Source organism: Salvelinus namaycush, chromosome 1 (assembly GCF_016432855.1).
Source record: "Salvelinus namaycush isolate Seneca chromosome 1, SaNama_1.0, whole genome shotgun sequence".
Taxonomy (NCBI): Eukaryota; Metazoa; Chordata; class Actinopteri; order Salmoniformes; family Salmonidae; genus Salvelinus; species Salvelinus namaycush.
This window is the reverse complement of record NC_052307.1, coordinates 74,196,917-74,218,998: the sequence shown is the minus strand read 5'-3', so window position 1 is coordinate 74,218,998 and position 22,082 is coordinate 74,196,917. Positions and strand designations below refer to the sequence as shown.

General features: G+C 44.0%; 1 protein-coding gene across 1 annotated transcript; it reads left to right on the top strand.

Moving 5' to 3' along the window:
- Positions 1-325: 325 nt before the first annotated feature.
- ankdd1a (ankyrin repeat and death domain containing 1A) lies at positions 326-20,722 on the top strand. The gene is made up of 12 exons (XM_039000112.1): positions 326-418; positions 1,485-1,592; positions 2,245-2,343; positions 2,645-2,743; positions 3,055-3,153; positions 3,613-3,711; positions 5,683-5,781; positions 6,166-6,264; positions 18,380-18,475; positions 18,697-18,898; positions 19,315-19,446; positions 20,494-20,722. The coding sequence occupies exons 1-12, from the start codon at positions 326-328 to the stop codon at positions 20,553-20,555; spliced, it is 1,287 nt and encodes a 428-aa protein (XP_038856040.1). The 3' UTR covers positions 20,556-20,722.
- Positions 20,723-22,082: the final 1,360 nt, after the last annotated feature.

The window sequence follows — 22,082 nt, the reverse complement described above, 5'->3', positions numbered from 1 at the left end:
TTATATATGAGGCAGAGATGTAGGCTACATAATCCTGTATATATTATATATGAGGCAGAGATGTAGGCTACATAATCCTGTATATATTATATATGAGGCAGAGATTTAGGCTACATAATCCTGTATATATTATATATGAGGCAGAGATGTAGGCTACATAATCCTGTATATATTATATATGAGGCAGAGATGTAGGCTACATAATCCTGGAGATCAAATTGGCTGCGGGTCCAGAAGAGGGGGAGTAAAGTGAACAGCAGCAGCTACTTAGAAGATGTGTGTGTTAATTCTATTTGTACAACATGCTGTCCCTTCTCAGTTTGGTATGAATGCTCTGCTGCTAGCAGCCTGGTTTGGTCGCCTCAACATCCTACAGATCCTCGTGGCCTCTGGAGCAAAACTCAACTCTGAAAACAAAGTAAGTTATTCAATTAATTACATGAATTGACCAAATTCAATGGAACGGATCCTACCCTTAATGATGTAGAAATGTGGATAGGACTACATCATGCAATTTCCTTAATGTTTTTTTAGTGTTTTAATTGTCTATTGTGTTACAATTGTGTCTAATTGTAACTAGTCATAGCTTGTGGAATTCAGGCAAGCAATATGCTGTTTGTATTTACGCCTATGCACACAAAAGAAAAGCTAACTTAACCAATTGCTTAATCAGGGGTACTCTGTGAGGGGTGGACTTCAAAAGGACAAGAAGTTGAGCTCATGTGTTCAAGTTTGATCACTCAACAAATACTGCTCGAAGTTGGCTGAATTTGAACAAGCTTGTTGAGTAAAATTAAATTCATGTTTGCTCAAAACCAAACCTATCATCTTCATATTTCCCTGCAGGTTGCTTTTCAGAATTGTTTGTTGATGAATCTTATGCTACATTTTTCTGAACTAACCCAATCTGTTAGCAGTTGGACTTATTGCACCAGTTACTGAGATGGCTGTTCCAGTTTAGAGGATTTAGGTCTCATTAATCAAACTTCTCTACCCCAGCAGTCAATTTTGGATATCCTTACTCTGGCTGGATTCCTCAAAAACGTACACATCACTTTGCAAGCCAGCATAATGTGTTTTGCAGGGTTGTGTCAGACCAGTGTGTTATGGTGTAATTAGACCCTCAAAGAATGATACATTGTCATAAAGAGTTTAATTTGAAAAACAACATTCACCAACATTTTAGAATTTTAGCATCCAGGCAATGGCGGAGCAGTTTCTGCATATTGCGCCTTTAAAGCTTGCAAATATAATGCTCTATAAGTTGATTTATATGTCCTAATAATTGACTGACTTACTTGACTTACGCCTTTGGCTCCTATGAGGAGCATAGGCCATTGACAAATGTACTCCATCTCACTCGGTTCGGGGCAAGTTTTTCCACATCACACCACTTGAGGCGGCTTTCAGTCATTTCTGTCTTATAATTCATTTTTGTATTATAATAAGACTTATAATATGTTATGTATCCGTCTCTCTGTCAGAATGGGCTGGGTCTGCTGCACTGTGCCGCCCAGCGGGGTCATAGCAGAGTGCTGGAGTTCATCATGGAGGACCTAGTAGAGGACGTACTGCTGGACAGGGTGGACAATGTGACTGCCCCACACCACATTACTGGTTCTTTACTAGCACGCTTTCTGCACTTTCCTAGTTCTTTCAAAGACCTTTCCTAGCAAATTCCTTGAACTTGTTGTATTTTCCTGGGAGTGCTTTCCTTACCCAGGACTTTCCCAGTACTGTCCTAGGGCTTTCCTTTCCTTATACTCTCCCTGTGTGTGCTTTACTCTCAACCCTGCCTGGTTACAGGATTTACAAGGAAAATTGATGATGACACAATGAAAGAAATCTTGTTTACTTTAAGAATTTGATTAATGCAGTATCACCACCCTCTGTGCACAACAGATACCTTGAGGGTTTACTATGCTACCTATTATTTATCCTGTGCCATGTTAGATGTGTTTACTAGGATGTCAACCCCCCCAACAGCCAACTCTCGCTTATAGAGTGACAGACTAGTCCCTTGCTCTGTTGGCTAAACGGTTGGCTTGTGTGTTTGTGCAGGAGGTTATGAGTTCGAGTCCTGCTTGGGGCAGAACAGAAGACACTCTGTTATTCCATACTGTCAATACTTTCATACTGTAATTTGGTCATATTGTCATTAGTGTCATTTGGTCATACTGTGATGTTGTCATTACTGTTACTGTCTTCTTATAGTTAATCCCTCACTCCCTGTTTTACTGTCAGTCTGGGAAGACAGCGTTTCACCTGGCTGCAGAACATGGACAACTAGAGGTGGTTGAGTTCCTCATCGGTATGGGCTGCACTCACGGCCTCAAGGATAAGGTAGGTTCAGACGTTGACACATGTGCACACACACACACACACACTTATAGGTGAATGCATGATTAGGCTAGTGTTACAGTAGCGAGAGAGTCAACATGAACTTTAAACACCTTTGGAAAACGCGTTTACATTACTTTTCCTGTGTGTGTGTGTGTGTGTGTGTGTGTGTGTGTGTGTGTGTGTGTGTGTGTGTGTGTGTGTGTGTGTGTGTGTGTGTGTGTGTGTGTGTGTGTGTGTGTGTGTAACTAAGATGGTATCATGTAAATATAACATGATGTCTTTGATGTGTTTTATTGTATAGGATGAAAACATGGCCATCCATCTAGCAGCCAAGCATGGACATAAAGAGGTCCTGCATAAGTTAGTTGAGACAGGAGTGGACATTGACGAGAGAAACATAGTGAGTAAAGAACATATTGTCAGGTGTGGTGTGGGGTTAAAAGGAGCCCAGAAACTATATTTTATATTCCATGCATTTTAGCTGTCGTGGTTCCTGCTTCACTTTATAGGGATAATGATGAAAGTTTACTATTCATTTATGTTTTGCTTTTAAACCTTTATTTTGCCAGGAAATAACAAATTCTATTTTACTATAATAACAATTAGGGTTACTGCTACTTGTTCTATTTTATATGGTTGAGTATTCTCTATTCTGTTGATAGAATGTAAAGCTGATGGAGGCTTGTTGTGACGTGATATTTGGTTCTCCAGGACGGACTGACACCTCTGCACCTGTCCTCTGACGGAGGTCACTATGAATGTGTCAAACTACTGCTGGAGGCCTGCTGTAATGTCAACGTGCTGACAAACGTAAGGGTCAACTTTCAATGAAGTATAACTCATAAAGGCTTTATAGAGCGTTCATCTATATATTCATATAGCTGTAAACGTATGGGCAGAGGACCACCTAGAAGTGGGTGCTTCCTATGCCCTGACTGGGACATTCTCTTCTAAGACAATGATGTTAAAACTCTTGCAGAGACAGGCACGGATGATAATACATGATTTCTTAAGCATCTAAATATGTCTTAGAAAGGGTTTCTAAAGACTTGTAATTAGCTTGTAATTAGTTTAAAGTGGTACCTGATTATCACATTTACATTTAAGACTGAATCTGAGATGGATAGATAGATAGATAATCATTGATCATATTTCTATAGCACATTTCATTACAGGTATAATGTCAAAGTGCCAACTAATGTGTGAGACTGAGAGGTATGTCAGTGAGTCTGAACTGTGACCTGTCCCACTATGTTGTTGTCTGTGCAGAAGAATATGAATGCCCTCCACTACGTGGCCCAGCACGGCTTAGAGAGGGAGACCAGTCTGCTGCTGCAGGCGGGCGTCAACACAGACACCGTGGATGGCGTGAGTATACAAGCCAACCTTCAACCATACTGTACATACTACACTAGTTTGTGCATCGGTTAGCTCCTCTGTACGAATAGTTGGTAGCACTTATTGCAACTTGGTTAGCTCCTCTTTCAAACTACAATAGTGAACAGCCAGGTCTTTTAGTTAAGCCCAACAGCTCAGAATACACCAGTAGGGTTCAGCATCTGCACCATGTCCCCTTTCCACTTTCTCTTTTTCCTAACGTTTTACAACTCAGAGAATTGGTGCCACATTTGTTTGTATAATTCAGTGCATGTCCTATATTGATGTTTTCCGTTTTCAGTAAAAGTGTTTTATTTATTTAATTTAAGGAGTAGGGCAGTCCCACTCCTCTCATATGTTTGTTGTATTGGATAGAGAGAGTCAGTAAACAGGTGTTCTGACATGCTAGTTTGCTCGTTTTAAACCCATGCTGCAGCAGTAGGGTCCTGGAGGCAGCAGCTTAGACCGCTGGATCCGCCCAAGACACAAAAGGTGTTTTTTCAGTGGCTCAGTGCAGAATAGGTTCTCTCTATAGATCTTTGTTTTAGTTTGTGTCTGAAACAAGACCACAAGCTACAGTACAACAGGCCTTTTCCTCCCACGTACCACTAATCAAAAGAGAACCATCGCACTCTGCCAGAAGCTTGGCTGGTGCGTATAACTCGCCAATTCAGACAAACAGAGAGGTGTAATGGGTTCTTACTGAATACCTGTCTGTGTAAGCTGTCCCTGATGCAGTGAACATTATAAAACACATTGAATCATGAAGTAAGCATTATGCAACGTCTTTTTGAGTGCAAACTCATTACACCTCTTTGTTCCTCCCACGTACCACACCTCTGGAACTCCCTCAATGACAATCTCAAAGCTGCTCAGACTGGTGGTGCATTTAAAGCAGGCCTTAAGTTTAAAGCAGGCCTTAAGTTTAAAGCAGGCCTTAAGTTTAAAGCAGGCCTTAAGTTTAAAGCATTTAAAGCAGGCCTTAAGTCGGCTGGACTACCCTCGTTCCTAAAGCAGGCCTTAAGACTCATCTCTATCGGCTGGACTACACTCGTTCCTAAAGCAGGCCTTAAGACTCATCTCTATCGGCTGGACTACACTCGTTCCTAAAGCAGGCCTTAACATTTACATTTACATTTAAGTCATTTAGCAGACGCTCTTATCCAGAGCGACTTACAAGTACATACATTCATACTTTTTTTTGTACTGGCCCCCCGTGGGAATCGAACCCACAACCCTGACGTTGCAAGCGCCATGCTCTACCAACTGAGCCACACGGGGCCCTAAGACTTAAGACTCATCTCTATCGGCTGGACAACACTCGTTCCTAAAGCAGGCCTTAAGACTCATCTCTATCGGCTGGACTACACTCGTTCCTAAAGCAGGCCTTAAGACTCATCTCTATCGGCTGGACTAGCCTCGTTCCTAAAGCAGGCCTTAAGACTCATCTCTATCGGCTGGACTAGCCTCGTTCCTAAAGCAGGCCTTAAGACTCATCTCTATCGGCTGGACTAGCCTCGTTCCTAAAGCAGGCCTTAAGACTCATCTCTATCGGCTGGACTACCCTCGTTCCTAAAGCAGGCCTTAAGACTCATCTCTGTCGGCTGAACTACCCTCGTTCCTAAAGCAGGCCTTAAGACTCATCTCTATCGGCTGGACTAGCCTCGTTCCTAAAGCAGGCCTTAAGATTCATCTCTGTCGGCTGAACTACCCTCATTCCTAGACTCCTATTGTTGTTTTCATGATATTGTTATATATTTTGAAATGTCTTGTTCGTTATATTATCATTAAAAATATATTTTACTGTATTTCCTAGTTTATATTTCATTTTATGCACTTTGAGATTATTCTTGCATAATGAAAAGCGCTTTACAAATGTAACAAATTATTATTATTTACGTGTCATCTGTTGTATGTGGTAACCATCAATGTGTATCTAATTTTACCTTGTGTTTTGAACAGCAACACACATCCCCTCTTCACATCGCCGTGCTCCACAATCACACTGAGGTGGTACGGCTGCTAATAGACGCTGAATGTGACCTGGACATATCTGACAATGTGAGTAATGTTTCCACTCTCTATGGGCGCTACGTAATCACCTTACTGTATGTAAACATTCTATGCAATGCATTCGATGATTTGTTAGGCCAACGGTGCATCGTGTACCTTAAAGTGTCTGTATCGATTCTGAGTCATCGTGTTGCGTGATAACCCATCATGAGTTGGCTGGGATCTGTGTTTGACGTTGTTTACATTAGCATTGAGGTAAAGACCATAGAACAGAAGGCTACTGTACAGTATACTGCCATAACACTTGTAACACTAATGACCTAATTTGCCTATCTCTTTCTTTTCCTCTCTCTTTTTCTGTCTCACTCTCTCGTTCTTTCTCCCTTTCTTTTTCTCCCCCCCTTCCCTCTCTCCCTCCCTCCTTCCTTACAGAGGCTCCAGACAGCCCTGCACATTGCAGCAGAGCATGGAAGACAGGACATCGCTGAGATGATCCTCATAGCTGGGGTTAACCTCAAACTACTGGATAAGGTATTTGATTGAATCTAATTTTAAAGGGTCATTTTTTTATCTTGTTTTTTATTTACCTTTAGAAGTGAAGTGATCCATTAAAACATGGCAGAGCAAACAAGAGCGCCTGTATGTGGGAGTTGTAATGGATTGTTAATAACGTGTGGATAAAAACCTCTTCAAATGTGTTATCTAATTTCCAATGTGGTTGGACAACTCATTGAGGGTATCAATCACTGGAGAAATGGTATCTAAATCGTATCAATACAGATAACGTGTTTCACTTACAGTCACACTTGCAATAAAGATTCAATTATGTCAACTTCATTTTCCTTGATGGTAAAATTGCATTGGAAATAATGCTGTGTTTTTAAAATAACTAATCTCATATAATACAAACATTTAACATCAGACATCCCAACACACTTAAACACAATTTTTAAGAAAGCTTCTATTTTCAAATCTCATCAGTCTGGCACAGCAGACGCTTCGGCCTGTGCGTAATAGCCCTGAGACTAGGTTAACATCTCATGGGCTCTTTGTGTAGTATGGGACCACCCAGTGTCTCACTGGTTTAATGAAATCATTTCCCCTATTCCCGTTAGCGTGTGTTTAAAGGGCTCAAGCATTATTGAATTCCAGTCTGAAGACTATGCCAGGATCCTGTTAATCAGAGCACACTGGAGAAAAACATTTTGCAACAGAAAACAATAACAAGTATTTCTTATTAGACAAGTTTAGGTAGTACCTCTGATTTCACTGTTTCCCCCCCCAATTAGTGCTAATGAACTGGATCCACGACCCAGGTGAATTACTGCTAATGAACAGGACCCACGACCCAGGTGAATTAGTGCTAATGAACAGGACCCAGGTGAATTAGTGCTAATGAACAGGACCCAGGTGAATTAGTGCTAAAGAACAGGACACAGGACACAGGTGAATTACTGCTAATGAACAGGACCCAGGTGAATTACTGCTAATGAACTGGACACAGGACCCAGGTAAATTAGTGCTAAAGAACTGGACACAGGACCCTGGTGAATTACTGCTAAGGAACAGGACCCAGGTGAATTACTGCTAATGAACTGGACACAGGACCCAGGTAAATTCGTGCTAATGAGCGGGACCCAGGTGAATTACTGCTAATTTTTATTTTATTTTATTTACCGTTATTTTACCAGGTAAGTTGACTGAGAACACGTTCTCATTTGCAGCAACGACCTGGGGAATAGTTACAGGGGAGAGGAGGGGGATGAATGAGCCAATTGTAAACTGGGGATTATTAGGTGACCATGATGGTTTGAGGGCCAGATTGGGAATTTAGCCAGGACACCGGGGTTAACACCCCTACTCTTACGATAAGTGCCATGGGATCTTTAATGACCTCAGAGAGTCAGGACACCCGTTTAACGTCCCATCCGAAAGACAGCACCCTACACAGGGCAGTGTCCCCAATCACTGCCCTGGGGCATTGGGAGATTTTTTTTTAGACCAGAGGAAAGAGTGCCTCCTACTGGCCCTCCAACACCACTTCCAGCAGCATCTGGTCTCCCATCCAGGGACTGACCAGGACCGACCCTGCTTAGCTTCAGAAGCAAGCAAGTAGTGGTATGCAGGGTGGTATGCTGCTGGTAATGAACAGGACCCAGGTGAATTAGTGCTAAAGAACAGGACACAGGACCCAGGTGAATTACTGCTAATGAACAGAACCCAGGTGAATTAGTGCTAATGAACTGGACCCAGCTGAATTAGTGCTAAAGAACAGGACCCAGGTGAATTAGTGCTAATGAACAGGACACAGGACCCAGGTGAATTAGTGCTAATGAACAGGACACAGGACCCAGGTGAATTAGTGCTACAGAACAGAACCCAGGTGAATTAGTGCTAATGAACAGGACCCAGGTGAATTAGTGCTAATGAACAGGACACAGGACCCAGGTGAATTAGTGCTAAAGAACTGGACACAGGACCCTGGTGAATTACTGCTAAGGAACAGGACCCAGGTGAATTACTGCTAATGAACTGGACACAGGACCCAGGTAAATTCGTGCTAATGAGCGGGACCCAGGTGAATTACTGCTAATGAACAGGACCCAGGTGAATTAGTGCTAAAGAACAGGACACAGGACCCAGGTGAATTACTGCTAATGAACAGAACCCAGGTGAATTAGTGCTAATGAACTGGACCCAGCTGAATTAGTGCTAAAGAACAGGACCCAGGTGAATTAGTGCTAATGAACAGGACACAGGACCCAGGTGAATTAGTGCTAATGAACAGGACACAGGACCCAGGTGAATTAGTGCTACAGAACAGAACCCAGGTGAATTAGTGCTAATGAACAGGACCCAGGTGAATTAGTGCTAATGAACAGGACACAGGACCCAGGTGAATTAGTGCTAAAGAACAGAGCCCAGGTGAATTAGTGCTAAAGAACAGGACCCAGGTGAATTAGTGCTAATGAGCAGGACCCAGGTGAATTAGTCCTAAAGAACAGGACCCAGGTGAATTAGTGCTAAAGAACAGGACCCAGGTGAATTAGTGCTAATGAACAGGACCCAGGTGAATTAGTGCTAAAGAACAGGACACAGGACCCAGGTGAATTACTGCTAATGAACAGGACCGAGGTGAATTAATGCTAATGAACTGGACACAGGACCCAGGTAAATTCGTGCTAATGAGCAGGACCAGGGTGAATTACTGCTAATGAACAGGACCCAGGTGAATTAGTGCTAATGAGCAGCACCCAGGTGAAATACTGCTAATGAACAGGACCCAGGTGAATTACTGCTAATGAACAGAACCCAGGTGAATTACTGCTAATGAACAGAACCCAGGTGAATTAGTGCTAATGAACTGGACCCAGCTGAATTAGTGCTAAAGAACAGGACCCAGGTGAATTAGTGCTAATGAACAGGACACAGGACCCAGGTGAATTAGTGCTAATGAACAGGACACAGGACCCAGGTGAATTAGTGCTACAGAACAGAACCCAGGTGAATTAGTGCTAATGAACAGGACCCAGGTGAATTAGTGCTAATGAACAGGACACAGGACCCAGGTGAATTAGTGCTAATGAACAGGACACAGGACCCAGGTGAATTAGTGCTAAAGAACAGAACCCAGGTGAATTAGTGCTAAAGAACAGGACCCAGGTGAATTAGTGCTAAAGAACAGGACCCAGGTGAATTAGTGCTAATGAGCAGGACCCAGGTGAATTAGTCCTAAAGAACAGGACCCAGGTGAATTAGTGCTAAAGAACAGGACCCAGGTGAATTAGTGCTAATGAACAGGACCCAGGTGAATTAGTGCTAAAGAACAGGACCCAGGTGAATTAGTGCTAATGAACAAGACCCAGGTGAATTAGTGCTAATGAACAGGACCCGGGTGAATTAGTGCTACATAACAGGACCCAGGTGAATTAGTGCTACATAACAGGACCCAGGTGAATTAGTGCTAAAGAACAGGACCCAGGTGAATTAGTGCTAATGAACAGAACCCAGGACCCAGGTGAATTAGTGCTAAAGAACAGGACCCAGGTGAGTTAGTGCTAAAGAACAGGACCCAGGTGAATTAGTGCTAATGAACGGGACCCAGGTGAATTAGTGCTAATGAACAGGACCCAGGTGAATTAGTGCTAATGAACAGGACCCAGGTGAATTAGTGCTAATGAACGGGACCCAGGACCCAGGTGAATTAATGCTAATGAACAGGACACAGGACCCAGGTGAATTAGTGCTAAAGAACAGGACCCAGGTGAATTAGTGCTAAAGAACAGGACCCAGGTGAATTAGTGCTAATGAACGGGACCCAGGACCCAGGTGAATTAGTGCTAAAGAACAGGACCCAGGTGAGTTAGTGCTAAAGAACAGGACCCAGCTGAATTAGTGCTAATGAACGGGACCCAGGTGAATTAGTGCTAAAGAACAGGGCCCAGGTGAATTAGTGCTAATGAACTGGACCCAGGACCCAGGTGAATTAGTGCTAAAGAACAGGACCCAGGTGAATTAGTGCTAAAGAACAGGACCCAGGTGAATTAGTGCTAAAGAACAGGACCCAGGTGAATTACTGCTAAAGAACAGGACCCAGGTGAATTAGGGCTAATGAACGGGACCCAGGTGAATTAGTGCTAAAGAACAGGACCCAGGTGAATTCGTGCTAAAGAACAGGACCCAGGTGAATTAGTGCTAATGAATGGGACCCAGGACCCAGGTGAATTAGTGCTAATGAACTGGACCCAGGTGAATTAGTGCTAAAGAACAGGACCCAGGTGAATTAGTGCTAAAGAACAGGACCCAGGTGAATTAATGCTAAAGAACAGGATCCAGGTGAATTAGTGCTAATGAACAGGACCCAGGTGAATTAGTGCTAATGAACAGGACCCAGGTGAATTAGTGCTAAAGAACAGGGCCCAGGTGAATTAGTGCTAATGAACTGGACCCAGGACCCAGGTGAATTAGTGCTAATGAACAGGACCCAGGTGAATTAGTGCTAATGAACAGGACCCAGGTGAATTAGTGCTAATGAACAGGACCCAGGTGAATTAGTGCTAATAAACGGGACCCAGGACCCAGGTGAATTAGTGCTAAAGAACAGGACCCAGGTGAGTTAGTGCTAAAGAACAGGACCCAGCTGAATTAGTGCTAATGAACAGGACCCAGGTGAATTAGTGCTAAAGAACAGGGCCCAGGTGAATTAGTGCTAATGAACTGGACCCAGGACCCAGGTGAATTAGTGCTAAAGAACAGGACCCAGGTGAATTAGTGCTAAAGAACAGGACCCAGGTGAATTAGTGCTAAAGAACAGGACCCAGGTGAATTAGTGCTAAAGAACAGGACCCAGGTGAATTAGTGCTAATGAACAGGACCCAGGTGAATTAGTGCTAATGAACAGGACCCAGGTGAATTAGTGCTAATAAACGGGACCCAGGACCCAGGTGAATTAGTGCTAAAGAACAGGACCCAGGTGAGTTAGTGCTAAAGAACAGGACCCAGCTGAATTAGTGCTAATGAACGGGACCCAGGTGAATTAGTGCTAATGAACAGGACCCAGGTGAATAAGTGCTCATGAACAGGCCCCAGGTGAATTAGTGCTAATGAACGGGACCCAGGACCCAGGTGAATTAGTGCTAATGAACAGGACACAGGACCCAGGTGAATTAGTGCTAAAGAACAGGACCCAGGTGAATTAGTGCTACAGAACAGGACCCAGGTGAATTAGTGCTACATAACAGGACCCAGGTGAATTAGTGCTAAAGAACAGGACGCAGGTGAATTTGTGCTAAAGAACAGGACCCAGCTGAATTAGTGCTAATGAACGGGACCCAGTTGAATTAGTGCTAATGAACAGGACCCAGGTGAATTAGTGCTAATGAACAGGACCCAGGTGAATTAGTGCTAATGAACGGGACCCAGGACCCAGGTGAATTAGTGCTAATGAACAGGACACAGGTGAATTAGTGCTAATGAACAGGACCCAGGTGAATTAGTGCTAATAAACAGGACCCAGGTGAATTAGTGCTACATAACAGGACCCAGGTGAATTAGTGCTAATGAACAGGACCCAGGTGAATTAGTGCTAATGAACAGGACCCAGGTGAATTATTGCTAAAGAACAGGACCCAGGTGAATTAGTGCTACATAACAGGACCCAGGTGAATTAGTGCTAAAGAACAGGATGCAGGTGAATTTGTGCTAAAGTACAGGACCCAGGTGAATTAGTGCTAATGAACAGGACCCAGGTGAATTAGTGCTAATGAACAGGACCCAGGTGAATTAGTGCTAAAGAACAGGACCCAGGTTAATTAGGGCTAATGAACGGGACCCAGGTGAGTTAGTGCTAAAGAACAGGACCCAGGTGAATTAGTGCTAAAGAACAGGACCCAGGTGAATTCGTGCTAAAGAACAGGACCCAGGTGAATTAGGGCTAATGAACGGGACCCAGGTGAATTAGTGCTAAAGAACAGGACCCAGGTGAATTCGTGCTAAAGAACAGGACCCAGGTGAATTAGTGCTAATGAATGGGACCCAGGACCCAGGTGAATTAGTGCTAATGAACTGGACCCAGGTGAATTAGTGCTAAAGAACAGGACCCAGGTGAATTAGTGCTAAAGAACAGGGCCCAGGTGAATTAGTGCTAATGAACGGGACCCAGGACCCAGGTGAATTAGTGCTAAAGAACAGGACCCAGCTGAATTAGTGCTAATGAACTGGACCCAGGACCCAGGTGAATTGGTGCTAAAGAACAGGACCCAGGTGAATTAGTGCTAAAGAACAGGACCCAGGTGAATTAGTGCTAAAGAACAGGACCCAGGTCAATTAGTGCTAATGAACAGGACCCAGGTCAATTAGTGCTAATGAACAGGACCCAGGTGAATTAGTGCTAATAAACGGGACCCAGGACCCAGGTGAATTAGTGCTAAAGAACAGGACCCAGGTGAGTTAGTGCTAAAGAACAGGACCCAGCTGAATTTGTGCTAATGAACGGGACCCAGGTGAATTAGTGCTAATGAACAGGACCCAGGTGAATTAGTGCTAATGAACAGGACCCAGGTGAATTAGTGCTAATGAACAGGCCCCAGGTGAATTACTGCTAATGAACGGGACCCAGGACCCAGGTGAATTAGTGCTAATGAACAGGACACAGGACCCAGGTGAATTAGTGCTAAAGAACAGGACCCAGGTGAATTAGTGCTACAGAACAGGACCCAGGTGAATTAGTGCTACATAACAGGACCCAGGTGAATTAGTGCTAAAGAACAGGACGCAGGTGAATTTGTGCTAAAGAACAGGACCCAGGTGAATTAGTGCTAATGAACAGGACCCAGGTGAATTAGTGCTAATGAACAGGACCCAGGTGAATTAGGGCTAATGATCGGGACCCAGGTGAGTTAGTGCTAAAGAACAGGACCCAGGTGAATTAGTGCTAATGAACAGGACCCAGGTGAATTAGTGCTAAAGAACAGGACCCAGGTGAATTAGGGCTAATGAACGGGACCCAGGTGAATTAGTGCTAAAGAACAGGACCCAGGTGAATTCGTGCTAAAGAACAGGACCCAGGTGAATTAGTGCTAATGAATGGGACCCAGGACCCAGGTGAATTAGTGCTAATGAACGGGACCCAGGTGAATTAGTGCTAAAGAACAGGACCCAGGTGAATTAGTGCTAAAGAACAGGACCCAGGTGAATTAGTGCTAAAGAACAGGACCCAGGTGAGTTAGTGCTAATGAACAGGACCCAGGTGAATTAGTGCTAAAGAACAGGACCCAGGTGAATTAGTGCTAATGAACAGGACACAGGTCCCAGGTGAATTAGTGCTAAAGAACAGGACCCAGGTGAATTAGTGCTAAAGAACAGGACCCAGGTGAATTAGTGCTAATGAACAGGACCCAGGTGAATTAGTGCTAAAGAACAGGACCCAAGTGAATTAGTGCTACATAACAGGACCCAGGTGAATTAGTGCTAATGAACAGGACCCAGGTGAATTAGTGCTAAAGAACAGGACCCAGGTGAATTAGTGCTACATAACAGGACCCAGGTGAATTAGTGCTAAAGAACAGGACCCAGGTGAATTAGTGCTAATGAACAGGACCCAGGTGAATTAGTGCTAATGAACAGGACCCAGGTGAATTAGTGCTAAAGAACAGGACCCAGGTGAATTAGGGCTAATGAACGGGACCCATGTGAGTTAGTGCTAAAGAACAGGACCCAGGTGAATTAGTGCTAAAGAACAGGACCCAGGTGAATTAGTGCTAAAGAACAGGACCCAGAAGAATTAGGGCTAATGAACGGGACCCAGGTGAATTAGTGCTAAAGAACAGGACCCAGGTGAATTAGTGCTAAAGAACAGGACCCAGGTGAATTAGTGCTAAAGAACAGGACCCAGGTGAATTAGTGCTAAAGAACAGGACCCAGGTGAATTAGGGCTAATGAACGGGACCCAGGTGAGTTAGTGCTAATGAACAGGACCCAGGTGAATTTGTGCTAAAGAACAGGACCCAGGTGAATTAGTGCTAATGAACTGGACCCAGGTGAATTAGTGCTAAAGAACAGGACCCAGGTGAATTAGTGCTAAAGAACAGGACCCAGGTGAATTAGTGCTAATGAACGGGACCCAGGACCCAGGTGAATTAGTGCTAATGAACAGGACACAGGACCCAGGTGAATTAGTGCTAAAGAACAGGACCCAGGTGAATTAGTGCTAATGAACAGGACCCAGGTGAATTAGTGCTACATAACAGGACCCAGGTGAATTAGTGCTAATGAACAGGACGCAGGTGAATTAGTGCTAAAGAACAGGACCCAGGTGAATTAGTGCTACATAACAGGACCCAGGTGAATTAGGGCTAATGAACGGGACCCAGGTGAGTTAGTGCTAAAGAACAGGACCCAGGTGAATTCGTGCTAAAGAACAGGACCCAGGTGAATTAGTGCTAATGAATGGGACCCAGGACCCAGGTGAATTAGTGCTAATGAATGGGACCCAGGACCCAGGTGAGTTAGTGCTAATGAACGGGACCCAGGTGAATTATTGCTAAAGAACAGGACCCAGGTGAATTAGTGCTAAAGAACAGGACCCAGGTGAATTAGTGCTAATGAACAGGACCCAGGTGAATTAGTGCTAAAGAACGGGACCCAGGACCCAGGTGAATTAGTGCTAAAGAACAGGACCCAGGTGAGTTAGTGCTAAAGAACAGGACACAGGACCCAGGTGAATTAGTGCTAAAGAACAGGACCCAGGTGAATTAGTGCTAATGAACAGGACCCAGGTGAATTAGTGCTAATGAACAGGACCCAGGTGAATTAGTGCTAATGAACGGGACCCAGGACCCAGTTGAATTAGTGCTAAAGATCAGGACCCAGGTGAGTTAGTGCTAAAGAACAGGACCAAGCTGAATTAGTGCTAATGAACGGGACCCAGGTGAATTAGTGCTAAAGAACAGGACCCAGGTGAATTAGTGCTAATGAACAGGACCCAGGTGAATTAGTGCTAATGAACGGGACCCAGGACCCAGGTGAATTAGTGCTAATGAACAGGACACAGGACCCAGGTGAATTAGTGCTAAAGAACAGGACCCAGGTGAATTAGTGCTAAAGAACAGGACCCAGGTGAATTAGTGCTAATGAACAGGACCCAGGTGAATTAGTGCTAAAGAACAGGACCCAGGTGAATTAGTGCTACATAACAGGACCCAGGTGAATTAGTGCTAAAGAACAGGACGCAGGTGAATTAGTGCTAATGAACAGGACGCAGGTGAATTAGTGCTAAAGAACAGGACCCAGGTGAATTAGTGCTACATAACAGGACCCAGGTGAATTAGGGCTAATGAACGGGACCCAGGTGAGTTAGTGCTAAAGAACAGGACCCAGGTGAATTCGTGCTAAAGAACAGGACCCAGGTGAATTAGTGCTAATGAATGGGACCCAGTACCCAGGTGAATTAGTGCTAATGAATGGGACCCAGGACCCAGGTGAGTTAGTGCTAATGAACGGGACCCAGGTGAATTAGTGCTAAAGAACAGGACCCAGGTGAATTAGTGCTAATGAACAGGACCCAGGTGAATTAGTGCTAAAGAACGGGACCCAGGACCCAGGTGAATTAGTGCTAAAGAACAGGACCCAGGTGAGTTAGTGCTAAAGAACAGGACACAGGACCCAGGTGAATTAGTGCTAAAGAACAGGACCCAGGTGAATTAGTGCTAATGAACAGGACCCAGGTGAATTAGTGCTAATGAACAGGACCCAGGTGAATTAGTGCTAATGAAAGGGACCCAGGACCCAGTTGAATTAGTGCTAAAGATCAGGACCCAGGTGAGTTAGTGCTAAAGAACAGGACCAAGCTGAATTAGTGCTAATGAACGGGACCCAGGTGAATTAGTGCTAAAGAACAGGACCCAGGTGAATTAGTGCTAATGAACAGGACCCAGGTGAATTAGTGCTAATGAACGGGACCCAGGACCCAGGTGAATTAGTGCTAATGAACAGGACACAGGACCCAGGTGAATTAGTGCTAAAGAACAGGACCCAGGTGAATTAGTGCTAAAGAACAGGACCCAGGTGAATTAGTGCTAATGAACAGGACCCAGGTGAATTACTGCTAAAGAACAGGACCCAGGTGAATTAGTGCTACATAACAGGACCCAGGTGAATTAGTGCTAATGAACAGGACCCAGATGAATTAGTGCTAAAGAACAGGACCCAGGTGAATTAGTGCTACATAACAGGACCCAGGTGAATTAGTGCTAAAGAACAGGACGCAGGTGAATTAGTGCTAAAGAACAGGACGCAGGTGAATTAGTGCTAAAGAACAGGACCCAGGTGAATTAGTGCTAATGAACAGGACCCAGGTGAATTAGTGCTAAAGAACAGGACCCAGGTGAATTAGGGCTAATGAACGGGACCCAGGTGAGTTAGTGCTAAAGAACAGGACCCAGGTGAATTAGTGCTAAAGAACAGGACCCAGGTGAATTAGTGCTAAAGAACAGGACCCAGGTGAATTAGTGCTAAAGAACAGGACCCAGGTGAATTAGTGCTAAAGAACAGGGCCCAGGTGAATTAGTGCTAAAGAACAGGACCCAGGTGAATTCGTGCTAAAGAACAGGAACCAGGTGAATTAGTGTTAATGAATGGGACCCAGGACCCAGGTGAATTAGTGCTAATGAACTGGACCCAGGTGAATTAGTGCTAAAGAACAGGACCCAGGTGAATTAGTGCTAAAGAACAGGACCCAGGTGAATTAGTGCTAATGAACGGGACCCAGGACCCAGGTGAATTAGTGCTAAAGAACAGGACCCAGGTGAGTTAGTGCTAAAGAACAGGACCCAGCTAAATTAGTGCTAATGAACGGGACCCAGGTGAATTAGTGCTAATGAACAGGACCCAGCTGAATTAGTGCTAATGAACGGGACCCAGGTGAATTAGTGCTAATGAACAGGACCCAGGTGAATTAGTGCTAATGAACAGGACCCAGGTGAATTAGTGCTAATGAACGGGACCCAGGACCCAGGTGAATTAGTGCTAATGAACAGGACACAGGACCCAGGTGAATTAGTGCTAAAGAACAGGACCCAGGTGAATTAGTGCTAAAGAACAGGACCCAGGTGAATTAGTGCTAATGAACAGGACCCAGGTGAATTCGTGCTAAAGAACAGGACCCAGGTGAATTAGTGCTACATAACAGGACCCAGGTGAATTAGTGCTAATGAACAGGACCCAGGTGAATTAGTGCTAAAGAACAGGACCCAGGTGAATTAGTGCTACATAACAGGACCCAGGTGAATTAGTGCTAAAGAACAGGACCCAGGTGAATTAGTGCTAAAGAACAGGACCCAGGTGAATTAGTGCTAATGAACTGGACCCAGGACCCAGGTGAATTAGTGCTAAAGAACAGGACCCAGGTGAATTAGTGCTAAAGAACAGGACCCAGGTGAATTAGTGCTAAAGAACAGGACCCAGGTGAATTAGTGCTAATGAACGGGACCCAGGACCCAGGTGAATTAGTGCTAAAGAACAGGACCCAGGACCCAGGTGAATTAGTGCTAAAGAACAGGACCCAGGTGAATTAGTGCTAAAGAACAGGACCCAGGTGAATTAGTGCTAAAGAACAGGACCCAGGTGAGTTTGTGCTAAAGAACAGGACCCAGCTAAATTAGTGCTAATGAACGGGACCCAGGTGAATTAGTGCTAATGAACAGGACCCAGCTGAATTAGGGCTAAAGAACGGGACCCAGGTGAGTTTGTGCTAAAGAACAGGACCCAGGTGAATTAGTGCTAAAGAACAGGACCCAGGTGAATTAGTGCTAAAGAACAGGACCCAGGTGAATTATGGCTAATGAACGGGACCCAGCTGAATTAGTGCTACATAACAGGACCCAGGTGAATTAGTGCTAAAGAACAGGACCCAGGTGAATTAGTGCTAAAGAACAGGACCCAGGTGAATTAGGGCTAAAGAACAGGACCCAGGTGAATTAGTGCTAAAGAACAGGACCCAGGTGAATTAGTGTTAAAGAACAGGACCCAGGTGAATTAGTGCTAAAGAACAGGACCCAGGTGAATTAGTGCTAAAGAACAGGACCCAGGACCAGGTGATGTACTGTGTGTGATTGAATCCAGTGTTGTGGCTGTGTGTTGGTACTCTCAGCAGGGGAAGACTTCTCTGGAGGTGGCAGCCAGAGGAAACAATGTCATCTTAGTGGACATGATCATCAAAGCAGACCGGTTTTACAAGTGGGAAAAGGTAGGTTCATATTTAAACGCAAATGTAAAAACTCTTTCCATCATTGAACTGCAAGGTAGTGCTTGCAGCTCTACTTGGTGCATGTTGAGATCGACTACTTTAGGGCTTAGCAGCTGTACCAGATCATCACGATTCCGGGATGAGTGTTTTAGCATTTCAGAATCAAATAGCAGTCTGCTTCGCAGTCAATCTCAAACACACACCCTTTCTTTGTGTACCAGGACAACGTGATCAGCGATGGTGATTCGTGGCTGGGGAAGCAGCTGAGCTTTAAGCAGGACCACCAGGTGGAGACCCAGCACCTGCGCTCTGTCACGTGGAGGCTGGCCACCAAAGACCTATCCCGCGGGGAGTGGAAGAGCCTCGCACAGCACTGGGGCTTCACGGATGCCCACATACGCTCCATAGAGCAGCAGTGGACAGGTGAAGCATTGGCTTGGTCTAGAAATAACCCCCAGCCCCTAGCTCGTTGTAATTTTCAGATCTGAAGCAATCACATAGGTCTAAGTGAAAATGAGATTTTTCCATCTAGCTTTCTATCTGATTTTAAGGGAGCTTCCGCCATATTGCTTACATTCATATGATTCCTTCAGATCTGCAAACACCAAAGAGCCTAAGGAATAAGGAGTTAGCAGCCTGGGCGGGCAGGTAGCCTTTACGTTAGAGAGGCTGACCAGTAGCCAGAGGGTTGCTGGTTCAACCTAGAGGGTTAATTGACAGATCCCAGGTACCATCTCCTGCCATTGTGCCCTTGAGCAAGGCACTTAAGCCCAGAACTGTCCTTATTGTAGCCCACCTATTTTATTTGATAACTCTCTTATGACATTCACATATGTTAGGTACAAAGAGCTTCAAGGAGCATGGGCACCGTATGTTGCTGATCTGGCTGCATGGAGTAGTCATCGCAGGGGAGAACCCAATCAAAGGCCTGTATGAGGGACTGGCGGGGATCTCCAGGACCGACCTAGCTGGTGAGTCAATGGAACGGGGGACGGGAGTCAACACCCATCAGGTATTCGAACCTGAGCACCAGGGGTTGTCTTTAATAGGCACAATGGGCGAAAAGCATTTAAAAAAAATAAAAAACAACAATGGATGTTCTTATCGGACTGTACTGTCCAATCATTGTCACTCATTTCATGCCTACTGAACACTGCCCAGCTTCCCTCTAGACCACACTGCTGTCTAGTCTGGGGGAGGTAGTTGTCCAAAAGCTTTATGAGCATATTATGCAGTGGTGTAAAGTAACTAAGTAAAAATACTTTGAAGTACTACTTAAACTATATATTTTGGTATTTGTTTCATTAGCCCATTGCTGATATAGTCCTAAAATGTTTTGCATGTCAGCAATGACGTTTTCATGATATATAAGTAGAGAAATACAGCCGGTAAGATGCATTTTGCATCATATGATGCTGTGTTTTGCGTTTTGCATCATAGGATGCAAAATGCATCATACCGGCTGTATTTCTGTACTTTGAAAGGGTATCTGTACTTTACTTTATTATTTATATTGCTGACAACTTTTACTTTTATTCTAATACAGTCCTAAAGCAAATATGCACTTTTTACTCCCATACATTTTCCCTGTCACCCAAAAGAACTGGTCACATTTCGAGTGCTCAGGTAGGACAGCAATATAATCCAATTCACGTACCAATATAACGGGTTTTCATCCCTACTGCCACTTTTCTGGCCGACTCACTAAACACAAATTCTGCCTTTAGAAATTATGTCTGAGTTTTGGAGTGTTCCCCTGGCTGTCCGTAAATTTAAAAAACAAGAAAATTGTATCTTCTGGTTTGCTTAATATAAGGAATTTGATGTATAGTATTTACTTGTACTTTTACTCAAGAATGACAATTTAGTACTTTTTCCACCACTGATATTGTGGTTATTAATTACATAAGTACATTAAATGCTGGTTTGACCATCTTTTATCATCTCTACCAGTAATGGTCCGTAGCCCGTAGGTCAACTTGAATGAACAAAGAAGTTTCCTTTTTCTTTTTCAACAGAAAGCATCAGACAGAAGGCAAATGCAGAAACAAGCTCTCCCAAGAAATGCACTGCCATGTGAACAAGTCCATCCTGAAACACACTGATATACTGCAGGAATAAATGCCCATTCCAGGGTTCAAAACTAAAAATAGTGTCTGAATAAAGTTAACACACTGAACAGAAATATAAATGCAACATGTAAAGTGTTGGTCCCATGTTTAATGACCTGAAATAAATTATCCCAGAAATGTTCCATACGCACAAAAAGCTTATTTCTCTCAAATTTTGTGCACAAATTTGTTTACATCCCTGTTAGTGAGCATTTCTCCTTTGCCAAGATAATCCATCTGCCTGACAGGTGTGGCATATCAAGAAGCTGATTAAACAGCATGATCATTACACAGGTGTACCTTGTGCTGGGAGCGATAAAAGGCCACTCCAAAATGTGCAGATTTGTCACACAACACAATGCCACAAATGTCTCATGTTTTGAGGGAGCATGAAATTGGAATGCTGACTGCATGAATGTCCACCAGAGCTGTTGCCAGAGAATTTAATGTCCATAAGCCTCCAAAGTCATTTGAGAGAATTTGTCCAACCGGCCTCACAACCACAGACCACATGTATGGCGTTGTGTGAGCGAGCGGTTTGCTGATGCCAACGTTGTGAACAGAAAGCCCCATGGTGGCAGTGGGGTTATGGTATGGGCAGGTATAAGCTACAGACAACGAACACAATTGCATTTTATCGATGGCAATTTGAATGCACAGAGATACCGTGACAAGATCCTGAGGCCCATTGTCATGCCATTCATCCGCCGCCATCACCTCATGTTTCATCATGATAATGCACGGCTCCATGTCGCAAGGATCTATACACAATTCCTGGAAGCTGAACATTTCCCAGTTCTTTCATGGCCTGAATACTCTCCAGGCATGTCACCCATTGAGCATGTTTGGGATGCTCTGGATCGACGTGTATGACAGTGTGTTCCAGTTCCCGCCAATATCCAGCAACTTCGCACAGCCATTAAAGAGGAGTGGGACAAGATTCCACAGCCTTATCAATTCTATGTGAAGGAGATTTGTCGCGCTGCATGAGGCAAATGGTGGTGAAACCAGACACTGACTGGTTTTCTGATCCAAGGTATCTGCATATCTGTATTCCCAGTCATGTGAAATCCATAGATTAGAACCTAATTCATTCATTTCAATTGACTTTTTTCCTTATGTAAACTGTAACTCAGTAAAATCTTTGAAATTGTTGCATGTTGCGTTTATATTTTTGTTCTGTATATATTTAATGCTTATGGAGGCACCCATGTTAATACACTGCTCAAAAAAATAAAGGGAACACTAAAATAACACATCCTAGATCTGAATGAATGAAATATTCTTATTAAATACTTTTTTCTTTACATAGTTGAATGTGCTGACAACAAAATCACACAAAAATGATCAATGGAAATCAAATTTATTAACCCATGGAGGTCTGGATTTGGAGTCACACTCAACATTAAAGTGGAAAACCACACTACAGGCTGATCCAACTTTGATGTAATGTCATTAAAACAAGTCAAAATGAGGCTCAGTAGTGTGTGTGGCCT